General features: G+C 43.0%; 2 protein-coding genes and 17 non-coding genes across 19 annotated transcripts in view; 16 read left to right on the forward strand and 3 right to left on the reverse strand.

Moving 5' to 3' along the window:
* LOC131139141 (lysyl oxidase homolog 1) overlaps window positions 1-21,463 on the reverse strand; it is a 232,520-nt gene that overhangs the window by 135,271 nt on the left and 75,786 nt on the right. The window lies entirely within an intron of this gene.
* On the reverse strand, window positions 2,381-2,452 carry trnaw-cca (transfer RNA tryptophan (anticodon CCA)). The gene has a single exon. It is a non-coding gene; the product is annotated as a tRNA-Trp (tRNA).
* trnaw-cca (transfer RNA tryptophan (anticodon CCA)) lies at window positions 2,622-2,693 on the reverse strand. The gene has a single exon. It is a non-coding gene; the product is annotated as a tRNA-Trp (tRNA).
* trnaw-cca (transfer RNA tryptophan (anticodon CCA)) lies at window positions 3,498-3,569 on the forward strand. Its single transcript has one exon. It is a non-coding gene; the product is annotated as a tRNA-Trp (tRNA).
* Window positions 4,066-4,137, forward strand: trnaw-cca (transfer RNA tryptophan (anticodon CCA)). Its single transcript has one exon. It is a non-coding gene; the product is annotated as a tRNA-Trp (tRNA).
* Window positions 5,713-5,784, forward strand: trnaw-cca (transfer RNA tryptophan (anticodon CCA)). Its single transcript has one exon. It is a non-coding gene; the product is annotated as a tRNA-Trp (tRNA).
* On the forward strand, window positions 6,535-6,606 carry trnaw-cca (transfer RNA tryptophan (anticodon CCA)). Its single transcript has one exon. It is a non-coding gene; the product is annotated as a tRNA-Trp (tRNA).
* trnaw-cca (transfer RNA tryptophan (anticodon CCA)) lies at window positions 6,738-6,809 on the forward strand. The gene has a single exon. It is a non-coding gene; the product is annotated as a tRNA-Trp (tRNA).
* Window positions 6,922-6,993, forward strand: trnaw-cca (transfer RNA tryptophan (anticodon CCA)). The gene has a single exon. It is a non-coding gene; the product is annotated as a tRNA-Trp (tRNA).
* On the forward strand, window positions 7,572-7,643 carry trnaw-cca (transfer RNA tryptophan (anticodon CCA)). The gene has a single exon. It is a non-coding gene; the product is annotated as a tRNA-Trp (tRNA).
* On the forward strand, window positions 8,131-8,202 carry trnaw-cca (transfer RNA tryptophan (anticodon CCA)). Its single transcript has one exon. It is a non-coding gene; the product is annotated as a tRNA-Trp (tRNA).
* On the forward strand, window positions 8,953-9,024 carry trnaw-cca (transfer RNA tryptophan (anticodon CCA)). Its single transcript has one exon. It is a non-coding gene; the product is annotated as a tRNA-Trp (tRNA).
* On the forward strand, window positions 9,156-9,227 carry trnaw-cca (transfer RNA tryptophan (anticodon CCA)). The gene has a single exon. It is a non-coding gene; the product is annotated as a tRNA-Trp (tRNA).
* Window positions 9,400-9,471, forward strand: trnaw-cca (transfer RNA tryptophan (anticodon CCA)). Its single transcript has one exon. It is a non-coding gene; the product is annotated as a tRNA-Trp (tRNA).
* trnaw-cca (transfer RNA tryptophan (anticodon CCA)) lies at window positions 9,603-9,674 on the forward strand. Its single transcript has one exon. It is a non-coding gene; the product is annotated as a tRNA-Trp (tRNA).
* On the forward strand, window positions 11,412-11,483 carry trnaw-cca (transfer RNA tryptophan (anticodon CCA)). Its single transcript has one exon. It is a non-coding gene; the product is annotated as a tRNA-Trp (tRNA).
* On the forward strand, window positions 11,613-11,684 carry trnaw-cca (transfer RNA tryptophan (anticodon CCA)). Its single transcript has one exon. It is a non-coding gene; the product is annotated as a tRNA-Trp (tRNA).
* On the forward strand, window positions 11,870-11,941 carry trnaw-cca (transfer RNA tryptophan (anticodon CCA)). Its single transcript has one exon. It is a non-coding gene; the product is annotated as a tRNA-Trp (tRNA).
* The window catches only part of insyn1 (inhibitory synaptic factor 1), an 81,644-nt gene continuing 74,527 nt past the window's right edge, over window positions 14,347-21,463 (forward strand). Inside the window, exon 1 of the mRNA XM_078795862.1 lies at window positions 14,347-15,398. Coding sequence (XP_078651988.1) covers window positions 15,255-15,398 — 144 coding nt within the window. The 5' untranslated portion in view covers window positions 14,347-15,254. The remainder of the gene's footprint in view (window positions 15,399-21,463) is intronic.

Here is a 21,463-nt window from a genome sequence, read left to right on the forward strand (position 1 = left end):
GATGCACGGTGGAAGAGTGGTTAGTGTGCAGACCTCACAGGTAGGAGACAAGGGTTCAATCCCACTTTCGGCCATCTCTGTGTGGCGTTTACATGTTCTCTGGGTGCTCCGGTTTCCTCCCACATTCCAAAAACATGCTAGGTTAATTAGCGACTCCAAATTGTCCATAGGTATGAATGTGAGTGTGAATGGTTGTTTGTCTATATGTGCCCTGTGATTGGCTGGCCACCAGTCCAGGGTTTACCCCGCAGCTGGGATAGGCTCCAGCACCCCCGGCGACCCTCGTTAGGATAAGCGGTACAAAACGAATAAATGAATGGACTACGTCTGGCCTAAGGTGAAACAGGTAGTTGGGGTTAAAGGTCACCATAATTATTGCTTTCCGTCACTGCCAGGGAGTGATTGCTTTTTGCACCTCATCAAAAATACATTGTGTTGTGTATGCTTCAAAGTTATCTCCAACAGGTCAATAAGAAAATGCCCTCCAGAACTCTCAACGACCTCCAGCAGCAATTAGAATTTGGGAAACCCTCATTAGTGCCCTTTTGTGATATGCAATGACATTCTCCCAGAGGAGATACTGTAATTTGTCACACACTTTTGGAGGGCCTCAACCTTTGACTTCTTTCCTTCAGTAATTGTAAAGTTTAGTTTAACTTTTTTAATGTTGAAAAACCCGAAAAGGAAAAAAAAAAACATGGGTACTTGCATAGCTCTTATGACCTTCTATACAGTTTTTTTTATTGCTTTTGGTGGTTTTTGTTGTTAAAAAAAAAGATGTGGTACAACCATTGGTTAGAATGCTTAAAAAGTGACCTTTTTTTTGCCTTTTAAGTTGAAATGGGGGCGGCACGGCGGTCTAGTGGTTAGCGTGCAGACCTCACAGCTATGAGACCATGGTTCAATTCCACCCTCGGCCATCTCTGTGTGGAGTTTGCATGTTCTCCCCGTGCATGCGTGCGTTTTCTCCGGGTACTCCGGTTTCCTCCCACATTCCAAAAACATGCTAGGTTAATTGGCGACTCCAAATTGTCCATAGGTATGAATGTGAGTGTGAATGGTTGTTTGTCTATGTATATGTGCCCTGTGATTGGCTGGCGACCAGTCCAGGGTGTACCCCGCCTCTCGCCCGAAGACAGCTGGGATAGGCTCCAGCACCCCCTTGTGAGGATAAGCGGTAGAAAATGAATGAATGTCACATTTACAGTATTCTGATTAAAACACACCATTTAAATTCAACAACTGTAAGCAATCACTATTACTGCGGTTTACATGCACATGCTTTATTCTTAAAATAGGATCATAAATTACCGGGTCCGGCATTGATCCACAATCAGACAGCTCGACCGTTGAATGATTTCATCTGGACAAAAAACAAATATGACACGAGGCCCACTCTTCATGATGAGACCACAGAACCTCCCAGGCTGCAAAAACATGACCATAATTCCAGTGCTGGTGAGGAAAGTAAATGAGAAATCAATCAAACACTTAAGCCTCATTTCATTGTGCAAGAGCGCTGATCCATCACCGGGTGTTACGGTCAGAGGCGGCTTCGACTCGAGTGCATGCTTTAAAAAAAAAAACAAAAAAAAAAACGCAAACACACGTGGGATTGGGACTGAAATATTAAAAGGTCAGCCGAGAGGCAAAGAGGGAAAGACGGGTGTCGCTAACGAGCCGGAGCTGTCTGTCTTTTTCTGTTTGTCCATGTGAAACAACGGTGTCTATGTCTGGCCATGCAACATGCACACGCCAGCTGTGCCGTTGCCTCGTAAATCACTCACATCAGTTGAGTCAACATTGGTAAGATCGTGGATTACCATGTCAAACATCAAAAATAGCACGTTAATGGTGGTAACAAATTTATTTCATTACTTACGTTGAATTTGTTGGCATAATTAACGCATAGCAACATGGCAAGAAACACGCACAGTGTAGCATCGCTTTAGAGTCTAACGCTATTTTATAACTTTATTCCAACCGGAACACATCAACAGCAGTGCAATTATGTACATACATATATACACATCTCTACTCCCTATGTGCTGGGAACACGTCCTCATTGTCGCGAGATGACCGCGAGATGCATTCAGGGACACTCCGAACATCACAACAACGTTTTTATTATGCGTGTATGTCTGATCTAAATGAACAGAAATACATTAATTCATTCATTTTCTACCGCTTTTCCTCACGAGGGTTGCTGGAGCCTATCCCAGCTGTCTTCAGGCGAGAGGCGGGGTACACCCTGGACTGGTTGCCAGCCAATCACAGGGCACATATAGACAAACAACCATTCACACTCACATTCATCACATTGGAACGCGGGCTAACCACTTGATCGCCATGCCGCCTTATTTTATTTTATTTACTTTTGTGACCCCGACGTGATTTGAACACGCAGCCTTCTGATCTGGAGTCAGACGCGCTACCATTGCGCCACAGGGTCCTGTTGGGCCTGGTATGCTTTTGTGACCCCGACGTGTCCCACACACGCAAATTTAATCTGAAAATTTTGACTTAATTTTTGTAAAGTTGGGATTTGCAGTTAATTTTCTTGTCAGATTATATTTTGAGAATGTACCACAGGCCAATCCTTGCATAAAACTTCACTTTTGTGACCCTGACGTGATTCGAACACGCAGCCTTCTGATCTGGAGTCAGACGCGCTACCATTGCGCCACAGGGTCCTGGTGTCGTCTCCTCTACGTCTACCACTTATCCTGGGGGTGCTGGAGCCTATCCCAGCTGTCTTCGAGAGAGAGGCGGGGTACACCCTAGACTGGTCGCCAGCCAATCACAGGTCACATATAGACAAACAACCATTCACACTCACATTCATACCTATGGACAATTTGGAGTCGCCAATTAACCTAGCATGTTTTTGGAATGTGGGAGGAAACCGGAGTACCCGCAGAAAACCCACGCATGCACGGGGAGAACATGCAAACTCCACACAGAGATGGTCTCCTAGCTGTGAGGTCTGCATGCTAACCACTCGTCCGCCGTGCAGCCCAACAGAAATACAAAGAGTGGATATTTTATCATTCACTTTAGAACTCTGAATTAGGAAGTACAATTTGCTGCATTTAAGTATGCACAAAAAATCCCAGAAAATACACTCAAAACATGTGAATTCAAAGGAAATGATGTGGCTTTGAATGCAACCCCTCATTGCTCATAATAACACCACCAAAGTGTGATTCAAAGGTTCTGCTAGCATTAGAGATGTGGGAGCTATTAACATACACATCTTGTTCTGTCTTTTAGTATCTTTCTTTCACATGACACGAAAAACAAGAATTAGATGGAACAAAAAAAAACACCACACTTCTTAGTTATTAATGTCACTTTCAGAGGACCATATCCTTTAACATGTTCAAGGATACTGAATGAAAAGAACTGCAACATTACCAAAATTAAGTCGCAATATTCAGATGAAATTTGTGTGTTTGGGATACGTCGGGGTCATAAAAGTACGGGGAGTGCAACAGGACCCTGTGGCGCAATGGTAGCGCGTCTGACTCCAGATCAGAAGGATGCGTGTTCGAATCACGTCGGGGTCACAAAAGTACAGTTTTATGCTTGGCGACCAGTCCAGGGTGTACCCCGTCTCTCGCCCAAAGGCAGCTGGGATAGGCTCCAGCACCCCTGCGACCCACGTGAGGATAAGCGGTAGAAAATGAATGAATGAATTTGCTGCATTTAAGTATGCACAAAAAATCCCTGGAAACATGTGAATTCAAAGGAATTGATGTGTCTTTGAATGCAACACCTCATTGCTCATAAGAACACCGCGAAAGTGTGATTCAAAGGTTCTGCTAGCATTAGCGATGTGGGGGCTATTAACATACACATCTTGTCCTGTCTTTTATGACACGAAAAACAAGAATTAAAGGATCATATCCTTTAACATGCTCAAGGATACTGAATCAACCTGGGAGTGTTTTTGGGCATCTGCAACTGCAAATAGCAACTTTACCAAAATTAAGTCACAATATTCAGATGAAATTTGTGTGTTCGGGACACGTCGGGGTCACAAAAGTATGGCGCGCCCACCAGGACCCTGTGGCGCGATGGTAGCGCGTCTGACTCCAGATCAGAAGGATGCGTGTTCGAATCACGTCGGGGTCACAAAAGTACAGTTTTATGCTTGGCGACCAGTCCAGGGTATACCCTGCCTCTCGCCCAAAGGCAGCTGGGATAGGCTCCAGCACCCCTGCGACCCACGTGAGGATAAGCGGTAGAAAATCAATTAATGAATGAATTTGCTGCATTTAAGTATACACAAAAAATCCCGGAAAATACACGCAAAACATGTGAATTCAAAGGAAATGATGTGGCTTTGAATGCAACCCCTCATTGCTCATAATAACACCACCAAAGTGTGAGTCAAAGGTTCTGCTAGCATTAGCGAAGTGGGAGCTATTAACATACACATCTTGTCCTGTCTTTAAGTATCTTTCTTTCACATGACACGAAAAACAGGAATTAAAGGATCATATCCTTTAACATGCTCAAGGATACTGAATCAACCTGGGAGTGTTTTTGGGCATCTGCAACTGCAAATAGCAATTTTACCAAAATTAAGTCACAATATTCAGATTAAATTTGTGTGTTCGGGACACATTGGGGTCACAAAAGTATGGGTGATTCAAAGGTTCTGCTAGCATTAGCGATGTGGGAGCTATTAACATACACATCTTGTCCTGTCTTTAAGTATCTTTCTTTCACATGACACGAAAAACAAGAATTAAAGGAGCATATCCTTTAACATGCTCAAGGATAATGAATCAACCTGGGAGTGTTTTTGGGCATCTGCAACTGCAAATAGCAACTTTACCAAAATTAAGTCACAATATTCAAATGAAATTTGTGTGTTCGGGACACATCAGGGTCACAAAAGTATGGGTGATTCAAAGGTTCTGCTAGCATTAGCGATGTGGGAGCTATTAAAATACACATCTTGTCCTGTCTTTAAGTATCTTTCTTTCACATGACACGAAAAACAGGAATTAAAGGATCATATCCTTTAACATGCTCAAGGATACTGAATCAACCTGGGAGTGTTTTTGGGCATCTGCAACTGCAAATAGCAACTTTACCAAAATTAAGTCACAATATTCAGATTAAATTTGTGTGTTCGGGACACATTGGGGTCACAAAAGTATGGGTGATTCAAAGGTTCTGCTAGCATTAGCAATGTGGGAGCTATTAACATACACATCTTGTCCTGTCTTTAAGTATCTTTCTTTCACATTACACGAAAAACAAGAATTAAAGGAGCATATCCTTTAACATGCTCAAGGATAATGAATCAACCTGGGAGTGTTTTTGGGCATCTGCAACTGCAAATAGCAACTTTACCAAAATTAAGTCACAATATTCAAATGAAATTTGTGTGTTCGGGGCACATTGGGGTCACAAAAGTATGGGTGATTCAAAGGTTCTGCGAGCATTAGCGATGTGGGAGCTATTAAAATACACATCTTGTCCTGTCTTTAAGTATCTTTCTTTCACATGACACGAAAAACAAGAATTAAAGGAGCATATCCTTTAACATGCTCAAGGATACTGAATCAACCTGGGAGTGTTTTTGGGCATCTGCAACTGCAAATAGCAACTTTACCAAAATTAAGTCACAATATTCAGATGAAATTTGTGTGTTCGGGACACGTCGGGGTCACAAAAGTATGGGGCACCCAACAGGACCCTGTGGCGCAATGGTAGCGCGTCTGACTCCAGATCAGAAGGATGCGTGTTCGAATCACGTCGGGGTCACAAAAGTACAGTTTTATGCTTGGTAACCAGTCCAGGGTGTACCCCGTCTCTCGCCCGAAGACTGCTGGGATAGACTCCATCACCCCCTCGACCCTTGTGAGGATAAGCGGTAGAAAATGAATGAATGAATAACCACCTCCTCATCGTCGTTACAATATGATCTTTGTCCTTAATGATGTGTTCAGGACACCAAAAGAGCAGCCAATATCTGTGGCCGTTTGTCCTCTCTCTGAGCTTTTTATGATGTTCCCCTTTCACCACACCACTTCCATGGGTGATGGCTTTACATAATAAAGTGCAAAATGTTAACTAGTTCACAGTCTTGTATTTATGGACTAAAATTAAGTTTTATGGTAACGCGTTCATCACTACAAAACATCATAACACGGACCACCTATAACATGGGACCTGTAAAAGCAAGGGCCAGGATGTGGAATTGCTGAGGATTCTAATTTCAGTGTTGATGGATGTGAATCAGCTGATAAACACACACTTCTGTTCAGGAATCGTGCCTTGGGTCTCGTCACAGTCTTTTGAGCAATAAAAGTAATCAAGAAGATTGAGTATTAAGGCAATGGGTAAAAAATTGATGAATTGCTTGAGGAAATATTTTTCTGACGTATTCCACAAGTAGTCTAGTAGTATTGCATTGTATATATTTTGGGCTTTGCAATCAATAGGGGTTAATTTAAACAATTCAATTTGACTCAATTGAAGTGCTTATGTTGGGGTCACAAAGGTGACCAACATGACCCTGTGGCGCAATGGTAGCGCGTCTGACTCCAGATCAGAAGGTTGCGTGTTCGAGTCACGTCGGGGTCACAAAAGTGTAGTTTTATGCTAGGGGTGGCCTGTGGCAAATAGCAACTTTACAAAAATGCCGTCAAAATATTCAGATGACATTTGCCTTTGCAGGTCACGTCGGGGTCACAAAAGTGTATGAGGAACACCAGGACCCTGTGGCGCAATGGTAGCGCGTCTGACTCCAGATCAGAAGGTTGCGTGTTCGAGTCACGTCAGGGTCACAAAAGTGTAGTTTTATGCTAGGGGTGGCCTGTGGCAAATAGCAACTTTTCTCAGATGAAATTTGCGTGTGCGAGACAAGTCGGGGTCACAAAAGTGTACTCAGATCAGCAGGACCCTGTGGCGCAATGGTAGCGCGTCTGACTCCAGATCAGAAGGTTGCGTGTTCAAATCACGTCAGGGTCACAAAAGTGTAGTTTTATGCTAGGGGTGGCCTGTGGTACATTCTCAGAATGTAATCTACAAGAGAAAAAGAACACTTCAAATAGAACCTTTACAAAAATGAATTGAAAATATTCAGATTAAATTTGCTTTTCCGAATCACGTCGGGGTCACAAAAGTGTACTATGAACAACAGGACCCCAGAACAAAAAATCCCAGAAAATACACTCAAAACATGTGAATTCAAAGGAAATGATGTGGCTTTGAATGCAACCCCTCATTGCTCATAATAACACCGCCAAAGTGTGATTCAAAGGTTCTGCTAGCATTAGAGATGTGGGAGCTATTAACATACACATCTTGTTCTGTCTTTTAGTATCTTTCTTTCACATGACACGAAAAACAAGAATTAGATGGAACAAAAAAAAACCCACCACACTTCTTAGTTATTAATGTCACTTTCAGAGGAGCATATCCTTTAACATGTTCAAGGATACTGAATGAAAACAACTGCAACATTACCAAAATTAAGTCGCAATATTCAGATGAAATTTGTGTGTTTGGGACACGTCGGGGTCATAAAAGTACGGGGAGCGCAACAGGACCCTGTGGCGCAATGGTAGCGCGTCTGACTCCAGATCTGAAGGATGCGTGTTCGAATCACGTCGGGGTCACAAAAGTGCAGTTTTATGCTTGGCGACCAGTCCAGGGTATACCCTGCCTCTCGCCCAAAGGCAGCTGGGATAGGCTCCAGCACCCCTGCGACCCACGTGAGGATAAGCGGTAGAAAATGAATGAATGAATTTGCTGCATTTAAGTATGCACAAAAAATCCCTGGAAACATGTGAATTCAAAGGAATTGATGTGTCTTTGAATGCAACACCTCATTGCTCATAAGAACACCGCCAAAGTGTGATTCAAAGGTCACATCTTGTACACATCTTGTCCTGTCTTTAAGTATCTTTCTTTCACATGACACGAAAAACAAGAATTAAAGGATCATATCCTTTAACATGCTCAAGGATACTGAATCAACCTGGGAGTGTTTTTGGGCATCTGCAACTGCAAATAGCAACTTTACCAAAATTAAGTCACAATATTCAGATGAAATTTGTGTGTTCGGGACACGTCGGGGTCACAAAAGTATGGGGCACCCAACAGGACCCTGTGGCGCAATGGTAGCGCGTCTGACTCCAGATCAGAAGGATGCGTGTTTGAATCACGTCGGGGTCACAAAAGTACAGTTTTATGCTTGGTAACCAGTCCAGGGTGTACCCCGTCTCTCGCCCGAAGACTGCTGGGATAGACTCCATCACCCCCTCGACCCTCGTGAAGATAAGCGGTAGAAAATGAATGAATGAATAACCACCTCCTCATCGTCGTTACAATATGATCTTTGTCCTTAATGATGTGTTCAGGACACCAAAAGAGCAGCCAATATCTGTGGCCGTTTGTCCTCTCTCTGAGCTTTTTATGATGTTCCCCTTTCACCACACCACTTCCATGGGTGATGGCTTTACATAATAAAGTGCAAAATGTTAACTAGTTCACAGTCTTGTATTTATGGACTAAAATTAAGTTTTATGGTAACGCGTTCATCACTACAAAACATCATAACACGGACCACCTATAACATGGGACCTGTAAAAGCAAGGGCCAGGATGTGGAATTGCTGAGGATTCTAATTTCAGTGTTGATGGATGTGAATCAGCTGATAAACACACACTTCTGTTCAGGAATCGTGCCTTGGGTCTCGTCACAGTCTTTTGAGCAATAAAAGTAATCAAGAAGATTGAGTATTAAGGCAATGGGTAAAAAATTGATGAATTGCTTGAGGAAATATTTTTCTGACGTATTCCACAAGTAGTCTAGTAGTATTGCATTGTATATATTTTGGGCATTGCAATCAATAGGGGTTAATTTAAACAATTCAATTTGACTCAATTGAAGTGCTTATGTTGGGGTCACAAAGGTGACCAACATGACCCTGTGGCGCAATGGTAGCGCGTCTGACTCCAGATCAGAAGGTTGCGTGTTCGAGTCACGTCGGGGTCACAAAAGTGTAGTTTTATGCTAGGGGTGGCCTGTGGCAAATAGCAACTTTACAAAAATGCCGTCAAAATATTCAGATGACATTTGCCTTTGCAGGTCACGTCGGGGTCACAAAAGTGTATGAGGAACACCAGGACCCTGTGGCGCAATGGTAGCGCGTCTGACTCCAGATCAGAAGGTTGCGTGTTCGAGTCACGTCAGGGTCACAAAAGTGTAGTTTTATGCTAGGGGTGGCCTGTGGTACATTCTCAGAATGTAATCTACAAGAGAAAAAGAACACTTCAAATAGAACCTTTACAAAAATGAATTGAAAATATTCAGATTAAATTTGCTTTTCCGAATCACGTCGGGGTCACAAAAGTGTACTATGAACAACAGGACCCTGTGGCGCAATGGTAGCGCGTCTGACTCCAGATCAGAAGGTTGCGTGTTCGAGTCACGTCGGGGTCACAAAAGTGTAGTTTTATGCTAGGGGTGGCCTGTGGTAAATAGCAACTTTACAAAAATGCCGTCAAATTATTCAGATGAAATTTGCCTGTGCGGGTCACGTCCGGGTCACAAAAGTGTACTCAGATCAGCAGGACCCTGTGGCGCAATGGTAGCGCGTCTGACTCCAGATCGGAAGGTTGCGTGTTCAAATCACGTCAGGGTCACAAAAGTGTAGTGTTATGCTAGGGGTGGCCTGCGGGACAAGTCGGGGTCACAAACTAAAAACAACTGCAAATAGCAACTTGACAAAAATCGTCAAAACAAAAACAGAAATTGTTGATCCGTGCTTTATTTAATCAGCAGAGCTTATTTGTAGGTAGACTCTGCAAGCAATAACCCCCTCCTGTTATTTAGCCTTATATCAATGTGCTCCCCCACCTTTTGGGTGAGTCCAATCTTGTTTTTTACGTGTCCAGTCTGCGTGGTATTTACACTAATGTGCGTCAGTATTTTAAGCAGTTTGTTTTAAGGCCCAACTAAAATTACATTCAATAAAAAGGCTCCATAAACAGTGTGGCACAGGCAGGAATATGAAATGCTAGCAATATTATTCTGGACCCACTCCAGTTTCCTTGTAAAAAAAAAAAAACAGTCGGTATGACCTTAACTTAAAAAAATATATTTTATGGGATGAAATAATCAATTTCTTCTCCCCATGAAGGCGTCACTGACATGGAGCTATCTGTGCCGTGCACCTGGGTCTTTCCACTGGGTGGTCATTTAGTAGTGAACATACTCCATTTGGGATAGCTCTATTAAATATACCTTGGATTTACCAAGAAAAATTGGGAAAAAAGGTGTTTTTCAATGTCGGGCAAAAAGAAAATGACGGTATAAAAGTCTGCCGCAAAGAACATAGCCTCCTCATTTTTGCGGACGTGCTGTTTCTTCTTGAGAGTCACATGAGCATCCTGTCAGCAATGCTGATCCAAGTACGTGTGAAAGCGACATAAAGATGCGGACATTTTGTCTTCAACAAATAAAAAAAAAACATAGATCACACATTTACATGTGTTTAACTAACACAACCTTGAATAGGAGTCATTAATGTTTTATTTTTTTTCAGAGGCATAGCTTGATTATTTATTAATCAAAGGATATTTAATTTACTGGGAAAATATTCCCCCAATTAGCCTTACAGCATCAGCATAACATCTGCGATTCTAGGACACCAGACCAACTAATCTGCATTGAAAATCCATGTAACCTGAATCCCACTTTACAATTATGCAGAGGAATGCACTGAGCCTGCGGCTGTTCTGCCACGTTATCTAACAAAACATAACAAAATAAATCACTGGTGCGTATGGCTCAAGAAGTTAGAAATTTAAACACAGTGAAATCTCCAAAACGAAAAGTGAAAAGTTGGAAATATGGCTCAAAACCTGTTGTTCAATGTAATATATATATACATACAGTATATTATAGTTATATAGATATATTAAGCATTATATTTATATAGTTATATATTTTATGTATTATATTACATTATATATTAATCATTTTCAGGCCTAAAAATTGCCACATGAACTAAAATATAAGTATAAGGCATTCAGAAGACGCATTCAAAGACGTGATGATACTGTATGTGCAGAGGTGGGAGAAAGTCAGTGTTTTGCAAGTAAGTCTCAAGTCTTTAACCTAAGTCTCGAGTCGAGTCTCAAGTCATGTTTAGACTAGTCCCAAGTCATAGGCTTTCCTCCCACATTCCAAAAACATGCTAGGTTAATTGGCGACTCCAAATTGTCCATAGGTATGAATGTGAGTGTGAATGGTTGTTTGTCTATATGTGCCTTGTGATTGGCTGGCAACCAGTCCAGGGTGTACAAAGTCCACATTTTTAGATGAAATTTGCGTGTGCGGGACACGTTGGGGTCACAAAAGTGCAGTGGGGTAAGCAGGATCCTGTGGTGCAATGGTAGTGCGTCTGACTCCAGATCAGAAGGTTGCGTGTTCGAGTCACGTCGGGGTCACAAAAGTGTAGTTTTATGCTAAGGGTGGCCTGTGGCAATAGCAACTTTACAAAAATGAAGTCAAAATATTCAGATGAAATTTCTGTGTGCAGGTCACGTCGGGGTCACAAAAGTGTACTAGATCAGTAGGACCCTGTGGCGCAATGGTAGCGCGTCTGACTCCAGATCAGAAGGTTGCGTGTTCGAGTCACGTCGGGGTCACAAAAGTGTAGTTTTATGCTAGGCTGAACTGTGGCACATTATGAAAATATAATCTGACAAGAAAACTAAAAACCACTGCAAATTGCAACTTTACAAAAATTAAGTCAAATGAAGTCACAATATTCAAATGAATTTTTTCGTGTGCAGGTCACTTCGGGGTCACAAAAGTGTAGAGCGAACACCAGGACCCTGTGGCGCAATGGTAGCGCGTCTGACTCCAGATCAGAAGGCTGCGTGTTCAAATCACGTCAGGGTCACGAAAGTGAAGTTTTATGCTAGGTGTGGCCTGTGGTACAAACTCAAAATAAAATCTGACAAGAAAAAAAATGTCCATAGGTATGAATGTGAGTGTGAATGGTTGTTTGTCTATATGTGCCCTGTGATTGGCTGGCCACCAGTCCAGGGCGTACCCCTGCCTCTCACTCAAAGACAGCTGGGATGAATGACTTCAAGAGACATAAGCCACAACCTAGTTTGTTCTTAAACCCGACTGGACGTTAATAGATGCATTCCATGTGGCAGATTCTGTGGGAATTCTGTGAATTCCAAAGCCATCAAAATTGCGACTCAAGTCCAGCTCACATGAGTGAGACTTGAGTCCAGGTCGCTGATATGTAGTAATCTATACTGATCACTTGTTCGGAATGTTACTATAATCTTTCCTGAGACACACAAGCACCAGACTTGATCGGCGGAACATCAGGCTTTTATTGAAGGTTTTTGATGACATCACAATGGGCACAATGATCACTACCACAGTGAGTCCAACCCTCGCTAATTGCCGGAATTGCGAGCCAAGCTCTCACACCGGTCATACAGGAAATGAACAGCTTGAATTAGCTGGTCCGATACCCCATATTCCCGAAGTACAGAATTCCCCGGCGAACACAAAAGTCCACAAAACACATGTAGACTGGTTGGGCAAACTCACATGTACCCCCAAGCTTAAACCAATACAGTTGCTCTAAAATGGTGCCGTCCCCCCACAATGCATTGCACCATCACATACAAGTGTATTACAAGATTTCGTCTTTGAGAGTAATGGCAGCCTAAACAAACCAGACAGTATTTTGGAAGTGTGCAAACAGATGCCAAGGTTAAACTTTCTAAAAAATTTTGGATGTTAACCAAAAACCAGGGCGGATGATAACTGAGGTACTACTTTCGATTTATAGATATGCGAATACAGTTTCAGTTGATTACCTCCCAAATGACTTTGGAAGACATTCGGAATGCCAACTTCCTAATCAGTAGGCCAAGTTCCTTCTCTTTACCGACTCCCAGGTGAGGAAAAAAAAAAACAACCTTGCCTTCCATATTAACGATGCAACATCCCTGTATTTTAGGGGCACCCTTATCCCCCTTTGAGACACCCCGCCTGGCGGTGTAGGACGACTTCATCCGAAGAGATAACACGCTCGATAAAACTTTGACGACAGGTAGCAAGCAAAGGGAGGGACGCCGGTGAAAGAAAAAGACAAGAAAAAGGGATGGAGGAGGAGGAGGAGGGATGGATGGATGGATGGCTGTGCCTTTAAAGCGGGAGGCTCCTCCTCCGCTGAGTGGAACAGAAGAGCCGAGTGGTGCTGGCAAAGGAGTCTGAGCCACATGATAAACTCTGGCATCAGCTCGTCTTCATCCGGCAGTCAGGGAGGACACAGCGAGGGTGCAAAGGGGGGGTAGAGAGACTGTAGAAAAGAGCAAGAGCGACAGAAGGCGGTGAGAGAGATAGAGAGAGGAGGGGGTTCTTGAGGGGGGGTCAAAACGATGAGACGAGGCAGATAGACGAAGAAGAAAAAGAGAGAGGAGAACCTGTCATCTTGCACACTGCCTTTTTTTTTTTTTTCTTCCTTCCCCGCAGCTCAAGCCCAGTCTGTCGGCTGCCTGGCGGCGGGGATGACGGGTGGCTCGTTTTCAAGGCGCGCGGTTATCTGAGCGATGCTCGTGGCGGCGTTGACAGAATCGGAGGCGGCATCTTCGGCCACTTTCCTCAGTGGAGCAGCCTCCTCTACTGTTCTCCTTCTGATGAGCCTCAGAGTGAAAGACCCCCGCTGATAGAGGCTTCTTCTCTGTCAAGACAGTAAGTAAGGGGAGGGAGAGAACTCCTGTGTGTGTGTGTGTGTGTGTATCAAAAAGTGTGTGAGTCAGAGGACTTGTATAGCAATAATGTGCATGGAGCTCTGAGCTCAGCAACTGCAAAGTGATGCACAGACAAGGTGAGTCCATATGTTTGATTCCAAGTGTTTTCTAACCCCCCCCCCCTCCCCTCCAAGCTTCCAGTGCTAAGACAGGAAAAGCAGGTCAAAGGATGAGAACTATAAGAAAATAAGTCGTTGCTTTTCTGTCCAGGTGCCATGTGCGATTGGCCAGCACGCCCCTCGGCAGTGGCATCGCCTCGGATTTGGCGAGAAGCGCTTCCTCTTTCTCGTTCTCCTGCGCTCCTCCGGGAATCTTTTACAGGATTTATCTCATCCTGCTGGATGGCGGCGAGCTCTCTGCTTCCGAGTCCGCAGAGAAAAGCCATGGATAAGAAGTAAAATAATTATCCAATCACGGCACAGGGAGGCAGACCGGGTTCCCTTAGCAACAACTGAGGGAGAAGTCGTTTTCTGTTTTTGCTTGTTTTTTTTTTTTTTTTTTTTTTAATAGTGGGGGCACACCCCGGTGTGGACTGCCAGGGGGGGGGGGGGGGTCAAAGGTTGTGTGAGTAGTGCCGACCGAATTTCAGGAAGAGTTTCTGCTTTTCAAGTGTAACCGTGTCTGAACGACGCAATGATTTTCAACCACGAGTCACGTTTTGCTGGCTTAGAAATCAATTCATCCTGAGCCCACGCCACCTGGAATAAATCCTTCTTTGGGGGTGGGGAGGGGTGGGGGTTGGATTCTCTAGGAAAAGACATCCACCTGTCTCCCTATGAGAGAGAGAACGAGAGAGAGACGGCATTATTGAGTTTTCACCAGTAAAGAAAATGGATCCTTGATTTTGATCTCGGATGTCTTTGTTTTTTTTTTTTTTGGAATACTCGTTTTTTTCATATCTACATAATAATATAGAAGAACAATTGTGGGTGCCGGATAACACTTTCTAAGGTAGAATGACACAGTTTTATAATGTTCTACAAGTGGAAGAGGGCTCAAACCGGAGTCCAAGTATAGAAAGATGTTTTAAATAGCTTCTCCTTGAAAACAATTCTAGTTGTACACGCTGACACATGAGATGAGTTGGCTCAGCGCGATTATGTAAGATTTTCATTCCAGCCACGGCACATGTTTTTTTTTTTTGTGCCTCTTTCTTTTTTTTCCCATGGATTTACTGTGTTTGATTTCCCTCGTGCTCGCTTTCCAACCGTTTTCGAACGGACGTCTTGGATGCCAGCGAGTGACCCTGAGGCGAGGAAAGGCGTTTTGGTCGTCTGGGTGCTTTTAAGATGTTGAGGTCTCCCTGCGTGGCCGGGGCCCCTGTTCGGATCAGTAGCACTGAGGCTCTTCGTAGCCAAAGACATGGACCCCGACTCGGCTCCCCCACGCCCTCAGCCTGTTGGCCACTGGCCCCACGTCACCTTGTGAAGGATGTCCCTCAGCAGAGCTCCGGCCCGGGACACCTCTGAGACCCCCAGCCCGAGAGAACGCATCCGCAGCCACATGAAGATGGTGATTGACCAGCTGGAAGGAATCCTCAGAGAGCTGAAGGATGTGGCCAAGGAACTCCGGGAGGTGAGTTTAAAAAGGAAGTCAACATGTCTGAAAATCCTTCCCCTTGTACCATGTTCTTCCCGTGACCATTTTCCAATCGATGTGGAGTAAAAAAATTTACTAATCAATACCTTATGTGGCGATGAAAGAAAAAAATATATAAATAAATTCATAAATGCATTAAAGAAACAGCAAAAGAGCAGCACTCACATCCACACCAAACAAGCTCAGGGTTCCAAGTGGGTGTGCTACCAAGGAAGAGTTCATTTAATTAAGCGTAACATTCTCCTCACAGTGTGGAGATTCTGATTAAGATTTGAATGCGGGAGCTGATTTTTTTTTTTTTTTTCTCCTTGTGCAGCAGGAGGATATTGTTGATTAGTACCGCAGTGAGGGTGTCTTCTCATCCCATCAAACAAGAGGCAATTACGAGTACTCCTCATGTGTTCTGTTGGAGGGCTTGAGGGCGGTAAACTCCAAGTAAAGCTTGACTGTAAAAAAAAAAAAAAAAAAAAAAGGCTTAGATAAGATCCAACACTTTAGCAACACCGCAACAGTTATGTAACCGTTTTGTTCAGGATCAACAAGATTCCTGTAGTTTTGCACCTGCGTTGCAGAAATTTGTGTGTGTGTGTGTGTTTCAATGTCAAGGATGTTTGAAAGAGACTCAGCAAAGAAAAGATGTGTTATCGCTATTATGCGCTGATAAAAATGTGACTCAAACTAATGGGCGTGAGGTGGAAGAAAAATGTGTCTCGGACTGATAATCGGGAGCACATCTGTCCAGGAGAGTACACAATGGCCCTCGTCATCTCTTTGGGATCTTCTCCCTAAGCTATGAGCTTGTCTTTGCACAGCTCCTCCTAAAGAAAGAGATAACAGCAGGCAGAGAGACAGAGACAAATGGACGCTCGGCTATACCCATCCCATGCCCTTCCAATTATTAGCCTCCCACCTGTTTCCAGGGAAGCGGAGGGAGGGACCGTCTTTTTGTACTTGAGATATGGTCCTCTGGTCTGGACCAATAATGGCTGCAAACCAAAATCATCTTCTAAGTGGAATACCATGGTTACTTTTTATTCATTCATTCATTTTTGTACCGCTTTTCCTCACGAGTGTCGCGGGGGGTGCTGGAGCCTATCCCAGCTGTATTCAGGCGAGAGGCGGGGACGCCAGCCAATCACAGGGCACATATAGACAAACAACCATTCACACTCACATTCATACCTATGGACAATTTGGAGTCGGCAATTAACCTAGCATGTTTTTGGAATATGGGAGGAAACCGGAGTACCCGGAGAAAACCCACGCATGCACGGGGAGAACATGCAAACTCCACACAGATAAGCTTTTTAATGAACCTAAGTAAAACTAAAATGAAACAAAACTACTCGGTTGATGGATTTGTTTGTTCTGATATTATTCATTCATTTATTTTCGCTTATCCTCACAAGGGTTGCGGGCTGTGCTGGAGCCTATCCCAGCTGACTTCAAGCGAGAGGCGGGGTACACCCTGGACTGGTCGCCAGCCAATCACAGGGCACATATAGACAAACAACCATTCACACTCCTACTCAACATGCAAACTCCACACAGAGATGGCCGAAGGTGGAATTGAACCCTTGTCTCCTAGCTGTGAGGTCTGCGTGCTAACCACTGGACGGCCGTGCAGCACTTTTTATATTTTACTACATTTAACACATGATCAAATGAATTGTACTAACACCCTGCGGTTCGTCATAACCAGACCAATCATAACAAGTATGAATACACCCGTAAACGTGCCGGTTCACGTTGGACACTAAATGCAACACAAGCTCTTAAATGTTGTCCCTTTCTGACTCTCACCTCCGGTCGTTCACGATTATCCATTTTGCAAGGGCACAAACAGCAAACCTCCTTTAAAAGTGGGACGAAGCGGCCGTGATTGACGATTATGGGACTGCAGCAAGTGGAGTAATGCCGCCTGGAGATATTTATGAACAAACACGTGCCTTGTGCCACTGCCAGTGCCAACGTCTATTACCATTACCATCGTCCCAGGGCCCATTAAGGGAGCTCTGCACTCCAACGTAACTTTGAAGGAATATCTCCATCTCCAACTGGGGGGAGGGTTGTATCAGATACTGTGTTGCCTGTATCAATATCTCGCAATTAACTGGCCGTGCGATTGTCAGCTCCAGCGAGAGGAAACACAGAGTCACATTTGGATGCCAGGATGCTTAGTGTTGCATAAAATCTCCCATTCTTGGCCCACGTGAAAGAAACAACATAATAGATAACAACTGTCATATAAATAAATGATGAATCACCAAGTGAAAGTGGTGGAAATAAATAACTCAGCAAGAGGAGCAGTAATTACTGATTATCTATCAACCACACGGTCTTTTGGGAACTGGACCAAACTTTGGTGCTTTCAGGAGTCAAAAGATGGCATTCCAGATCACATGACTACTGTGAAAGGCATTTTCCGGTATCCCATTTTATTACGGTGACCATATGTTTATCAAAACAGGACACTTGGTCCGGCAATGCATCAAATGATGCTCAAAGTTTACTTCAAGTACACTTCAAGTACAATGATTGATGATTCCAAAAACAGAACAGCTTGTTAGGTTTTGGAATGCAATCAATACTTTGGGGGATCAATACTCAATATGAATGTTTTGTAAGAACTTGGGAACTTGAACCGCCATTGTTCTCTCAGAACCACCAGAACTGGATGTGTCTGGGAATGGTCTGGGTTTTGGTAATGGTAATGGTAATGGTTTTGTTTCATTTGAACATGCATCAGATTACAATTGAATGCATCACATAATCAGTTCACAGTTCCACATGTCCAAAAGGAGTAGGAAGAAGCAAAGCTTATTAAATCCTACCCCAACTGTTACATTTGTTCACTTCCTGCTTTCCTAATATAGTTTAAGTTTTATTGTTTATTTTTTATTTTATTTTATTTTTGTCACGTACCAAAGTACTAGTATTATGTCAATTCAATGACATAATGTGTACCATAGTAAGTGTCAATATAGTGATATGTATAGCACATCATGACTGGTTCAAGACTCTTCATCCTTGTATTTAGCAAACATCAACTGCTTGTATTGTTTCTTGAATTGGCTCATCGTTGTGCATTGTTTGAGTTCCTTACTCAATCCATTCCATAGTTTGATTCCACATACTGAAATGCTATGGCTTTTTAACGTAGTCCTAGCATATAAGTGTTTCAAATGTAGTTCTTCCCTGAGATCATATTTCTCCTCTCTTGTAGAGAAGTATTGGATGACGTTTTTAGGTAATTGGTTATTTTTAGCTTTATGCATTATTTTAGCTGTTTGAACATGAACTATATCAGCAAGTTTAAGTATTTGTGATTTTAGAAATAAGGAGTTAGTATGTTCTCTGTAGGCGGCATTATGAATTATCCTTACTGACCTTTTTTGCAGTACATTTTGTGAGTGAATATTGCTTATATAGTTATTACCCTATATTTCAACGCAATAAGTAAGATATGGTAGAACCAGAGAGCAATGATTTGGTCACCCGAATTTACACGATCATGGCAATTTTGAACACTTGCACAATTCACCATGTCCGAAAAGTAATAGGTGGAAGCAGAGCTTATTTAATGCTACTCCTTCTGAGTAGTATTTGATAGTTTGTTCATTTCCTTTGTTTACGTAACAGCCTGGTTGAGCTAGCTCTGCGGTCCGTCCTGGACTCAAAGTAAAATCTGCAGAATGAGAATCGAGAGCGCTAGCCGTCAAGTTAAAAGCTTGCACTGTCACTTCAACTTCCAGTATGACTGTTCAGGTTCAGGGAGTGAGGTTTACCGACGTACAACGGCAAAACCACAGAGGCTGGTACCGGTTACATTTAATGTGCAATTTTAGAAGCTGGAAGGAAAGTGCTTAGACAAATGCAGAAAATCCCCAACCCTGGTAATATTGTCAGAACTCAGCAATCTACTGCATAACATTAATCAGTCATTTCATATTCCAGCCTTCAATCAGACCATTTAGTCAGAGCGACAACGGCAATGAAAGTTTCGATGTTATTTTTTTCTCATCACCGCTTCTAAATGTTCATTATGCTTTCAAACTTTTGCAACTTTCATTCCACTAACATAAGCCAAGGTAAATCGCTTTATTTAGTAAGTCTTCATAGCTATGTCAGAACAGAAAACTGTTCACTAGAAAGGCAAAGGTCAAAGACGTCCGCCAAGTCGTGAGTCTGCATATCAGGACAGAGCAGTCCTGGCAAAAGAGCTGTTTAAATGTTTCATGTATAAAAGTAAAAATATGAAAGAACATGACGGTCCTGCCAAATCTCAAGGGGTGTTCGGAAATAAGCAAAAGCCGTACCACCTTTTGGATGGGGGTAAATTTCCATATAGAGAATCTACAAAAAAATAACGTATTCTCACCAAAGTACTGTATTTTCCAGACTATAAGTCACACTTTTTTTCATAGGTTGGCTGTTCCTGCGACTTATACTCCAGAGCGAGAAAAATATTTATGTTACATAAACACTGGACACCTTTTCTGTTCATGTTTATTTTTTGTGTAGCTGAATAACCATTGTGTTAGCATATCTTACACCTATTCAGCCTGTTCTGACGTAATGTCTGTTTTGGTCAAGTAGCTTGTAAAATAAATTACCTGCAAAAAATGCGACTTATACTCCAGTGCGACTTATGTATGTTTTTTTCTACCTAATTATGCATTTTTGGCCTTGTGTGACTTATACTCCGGAGCGACTTCCAGAGTCCAGAAAATACGGTAAATATGAATTCGTCCTTGCTTCAAACCTCTCCAACAAAACTATGTGAAGTCGTAATTGATGTGTGCGATTCATGCACTTCAAGATGTTCGACCATCTGCATCTCAGGTTGATGGTTCCAAATGACTGAGTTACAATTTCTTTCCATATTTTCATTCGGATGTACACCAAAATTTACCAGTCAATGTATTTTCCTAGCCTCACCTCAGGTTGTGAGCTTTGGGTAGTGACCAAAACGGAAAAATCACTGGTTGTTCCATAGTCAGTTTTCCAAAATCAGTTTGACTGGACTCTTAGAGACAGATTGAGAAGTTTTGATATCCGGGTATCTGATATCCTTCCATTGGAAGGAGCCAAATGAGGTGGCTTCAGCAAACACCTCCCTGGGGAAATGTTCAGGGCATATCTGACTCGAGGAAGACCCAGGACAGGAGAAACTATGCATCTCAACCACCCTGGGAGGAGCTGGATGAACCAGCCGGGGAGAGGAGAGTCTGGGCTTGTCTGCTAAGGCTGCTGCCCCTTCAACCTGACCCCCAGATAAGAGTGATAGATGGAAAGATGGGTGCACCAAAATTGAATCTTGCTTTGCAACATATGTGCACAATTTCATTCAAATCTGTGGTGTAGTTTTTGTGTAATGCTGCTAAACAACACCTGCAATTGTGCTAATATTTCAGAATGCCAAACATTCATCTCCCAACACAAAGCGCCAAAAGAAGGTAGCATTGGATCGAGTGATGCACAATAGATTAGAACTCGGGTCGGGCCATAGTCCCAATGAGAAAAAGAGAAGAAGCACTTTGAATTTCATCATTCTCCCTTTTAGCCAGACCTTGACCTCACCCCATTCTTCTATCCCAGGGGGGATTTTCTGTCCTCGTAATTGCTAAGGAAAGTCTGAAAGAAGGTCAAGCAAAAGGGGTCTTGTTTTCTTGTTTTTGCCAGAATTCATCTGCCTCATTAATGCAACAACCTGTGCCAAATGCACGGCCTAATTTCCGCCAAAGTTCAACTGCAGAGTTTAATGCTCTGCAAGCGGCGCTCTGTGGTGAACCTACCGGAAATATCTGCTATGAAACATTAATCATTTGTCTGCCCCGGTCGCCTGATGATGGGAAGGCTGCCACATATTCACAACATCCTTCACTTCACCATTGCAATAATTGTTTTAACCATGTATGGTACTGTAATTCTGAGGATGATGCATTTGTGTGTGATGCATGGTCACATCACCTAGAGCTACTTAGGATATGACCGAGTCAAAATGATCACACATTTCTTTGACACAGGCGTATACAACT

This window comes from Doryrhamphus excisus, linkage group LG13 (assembly GCF_037039965.1).
Source record: "Doryrhamphus excisus strain RoL-2023G ecotype Guam linkage group LG13, RoL_Dexc_Guam_v1.1, whole genome shotgun sequence".
NCBI lineage: Eukaryota > Metazoa > Chordata > Actinopteri > Syngnathiformes > Syngnathidae > Doryrhamphus > Doryrhamphus excisus.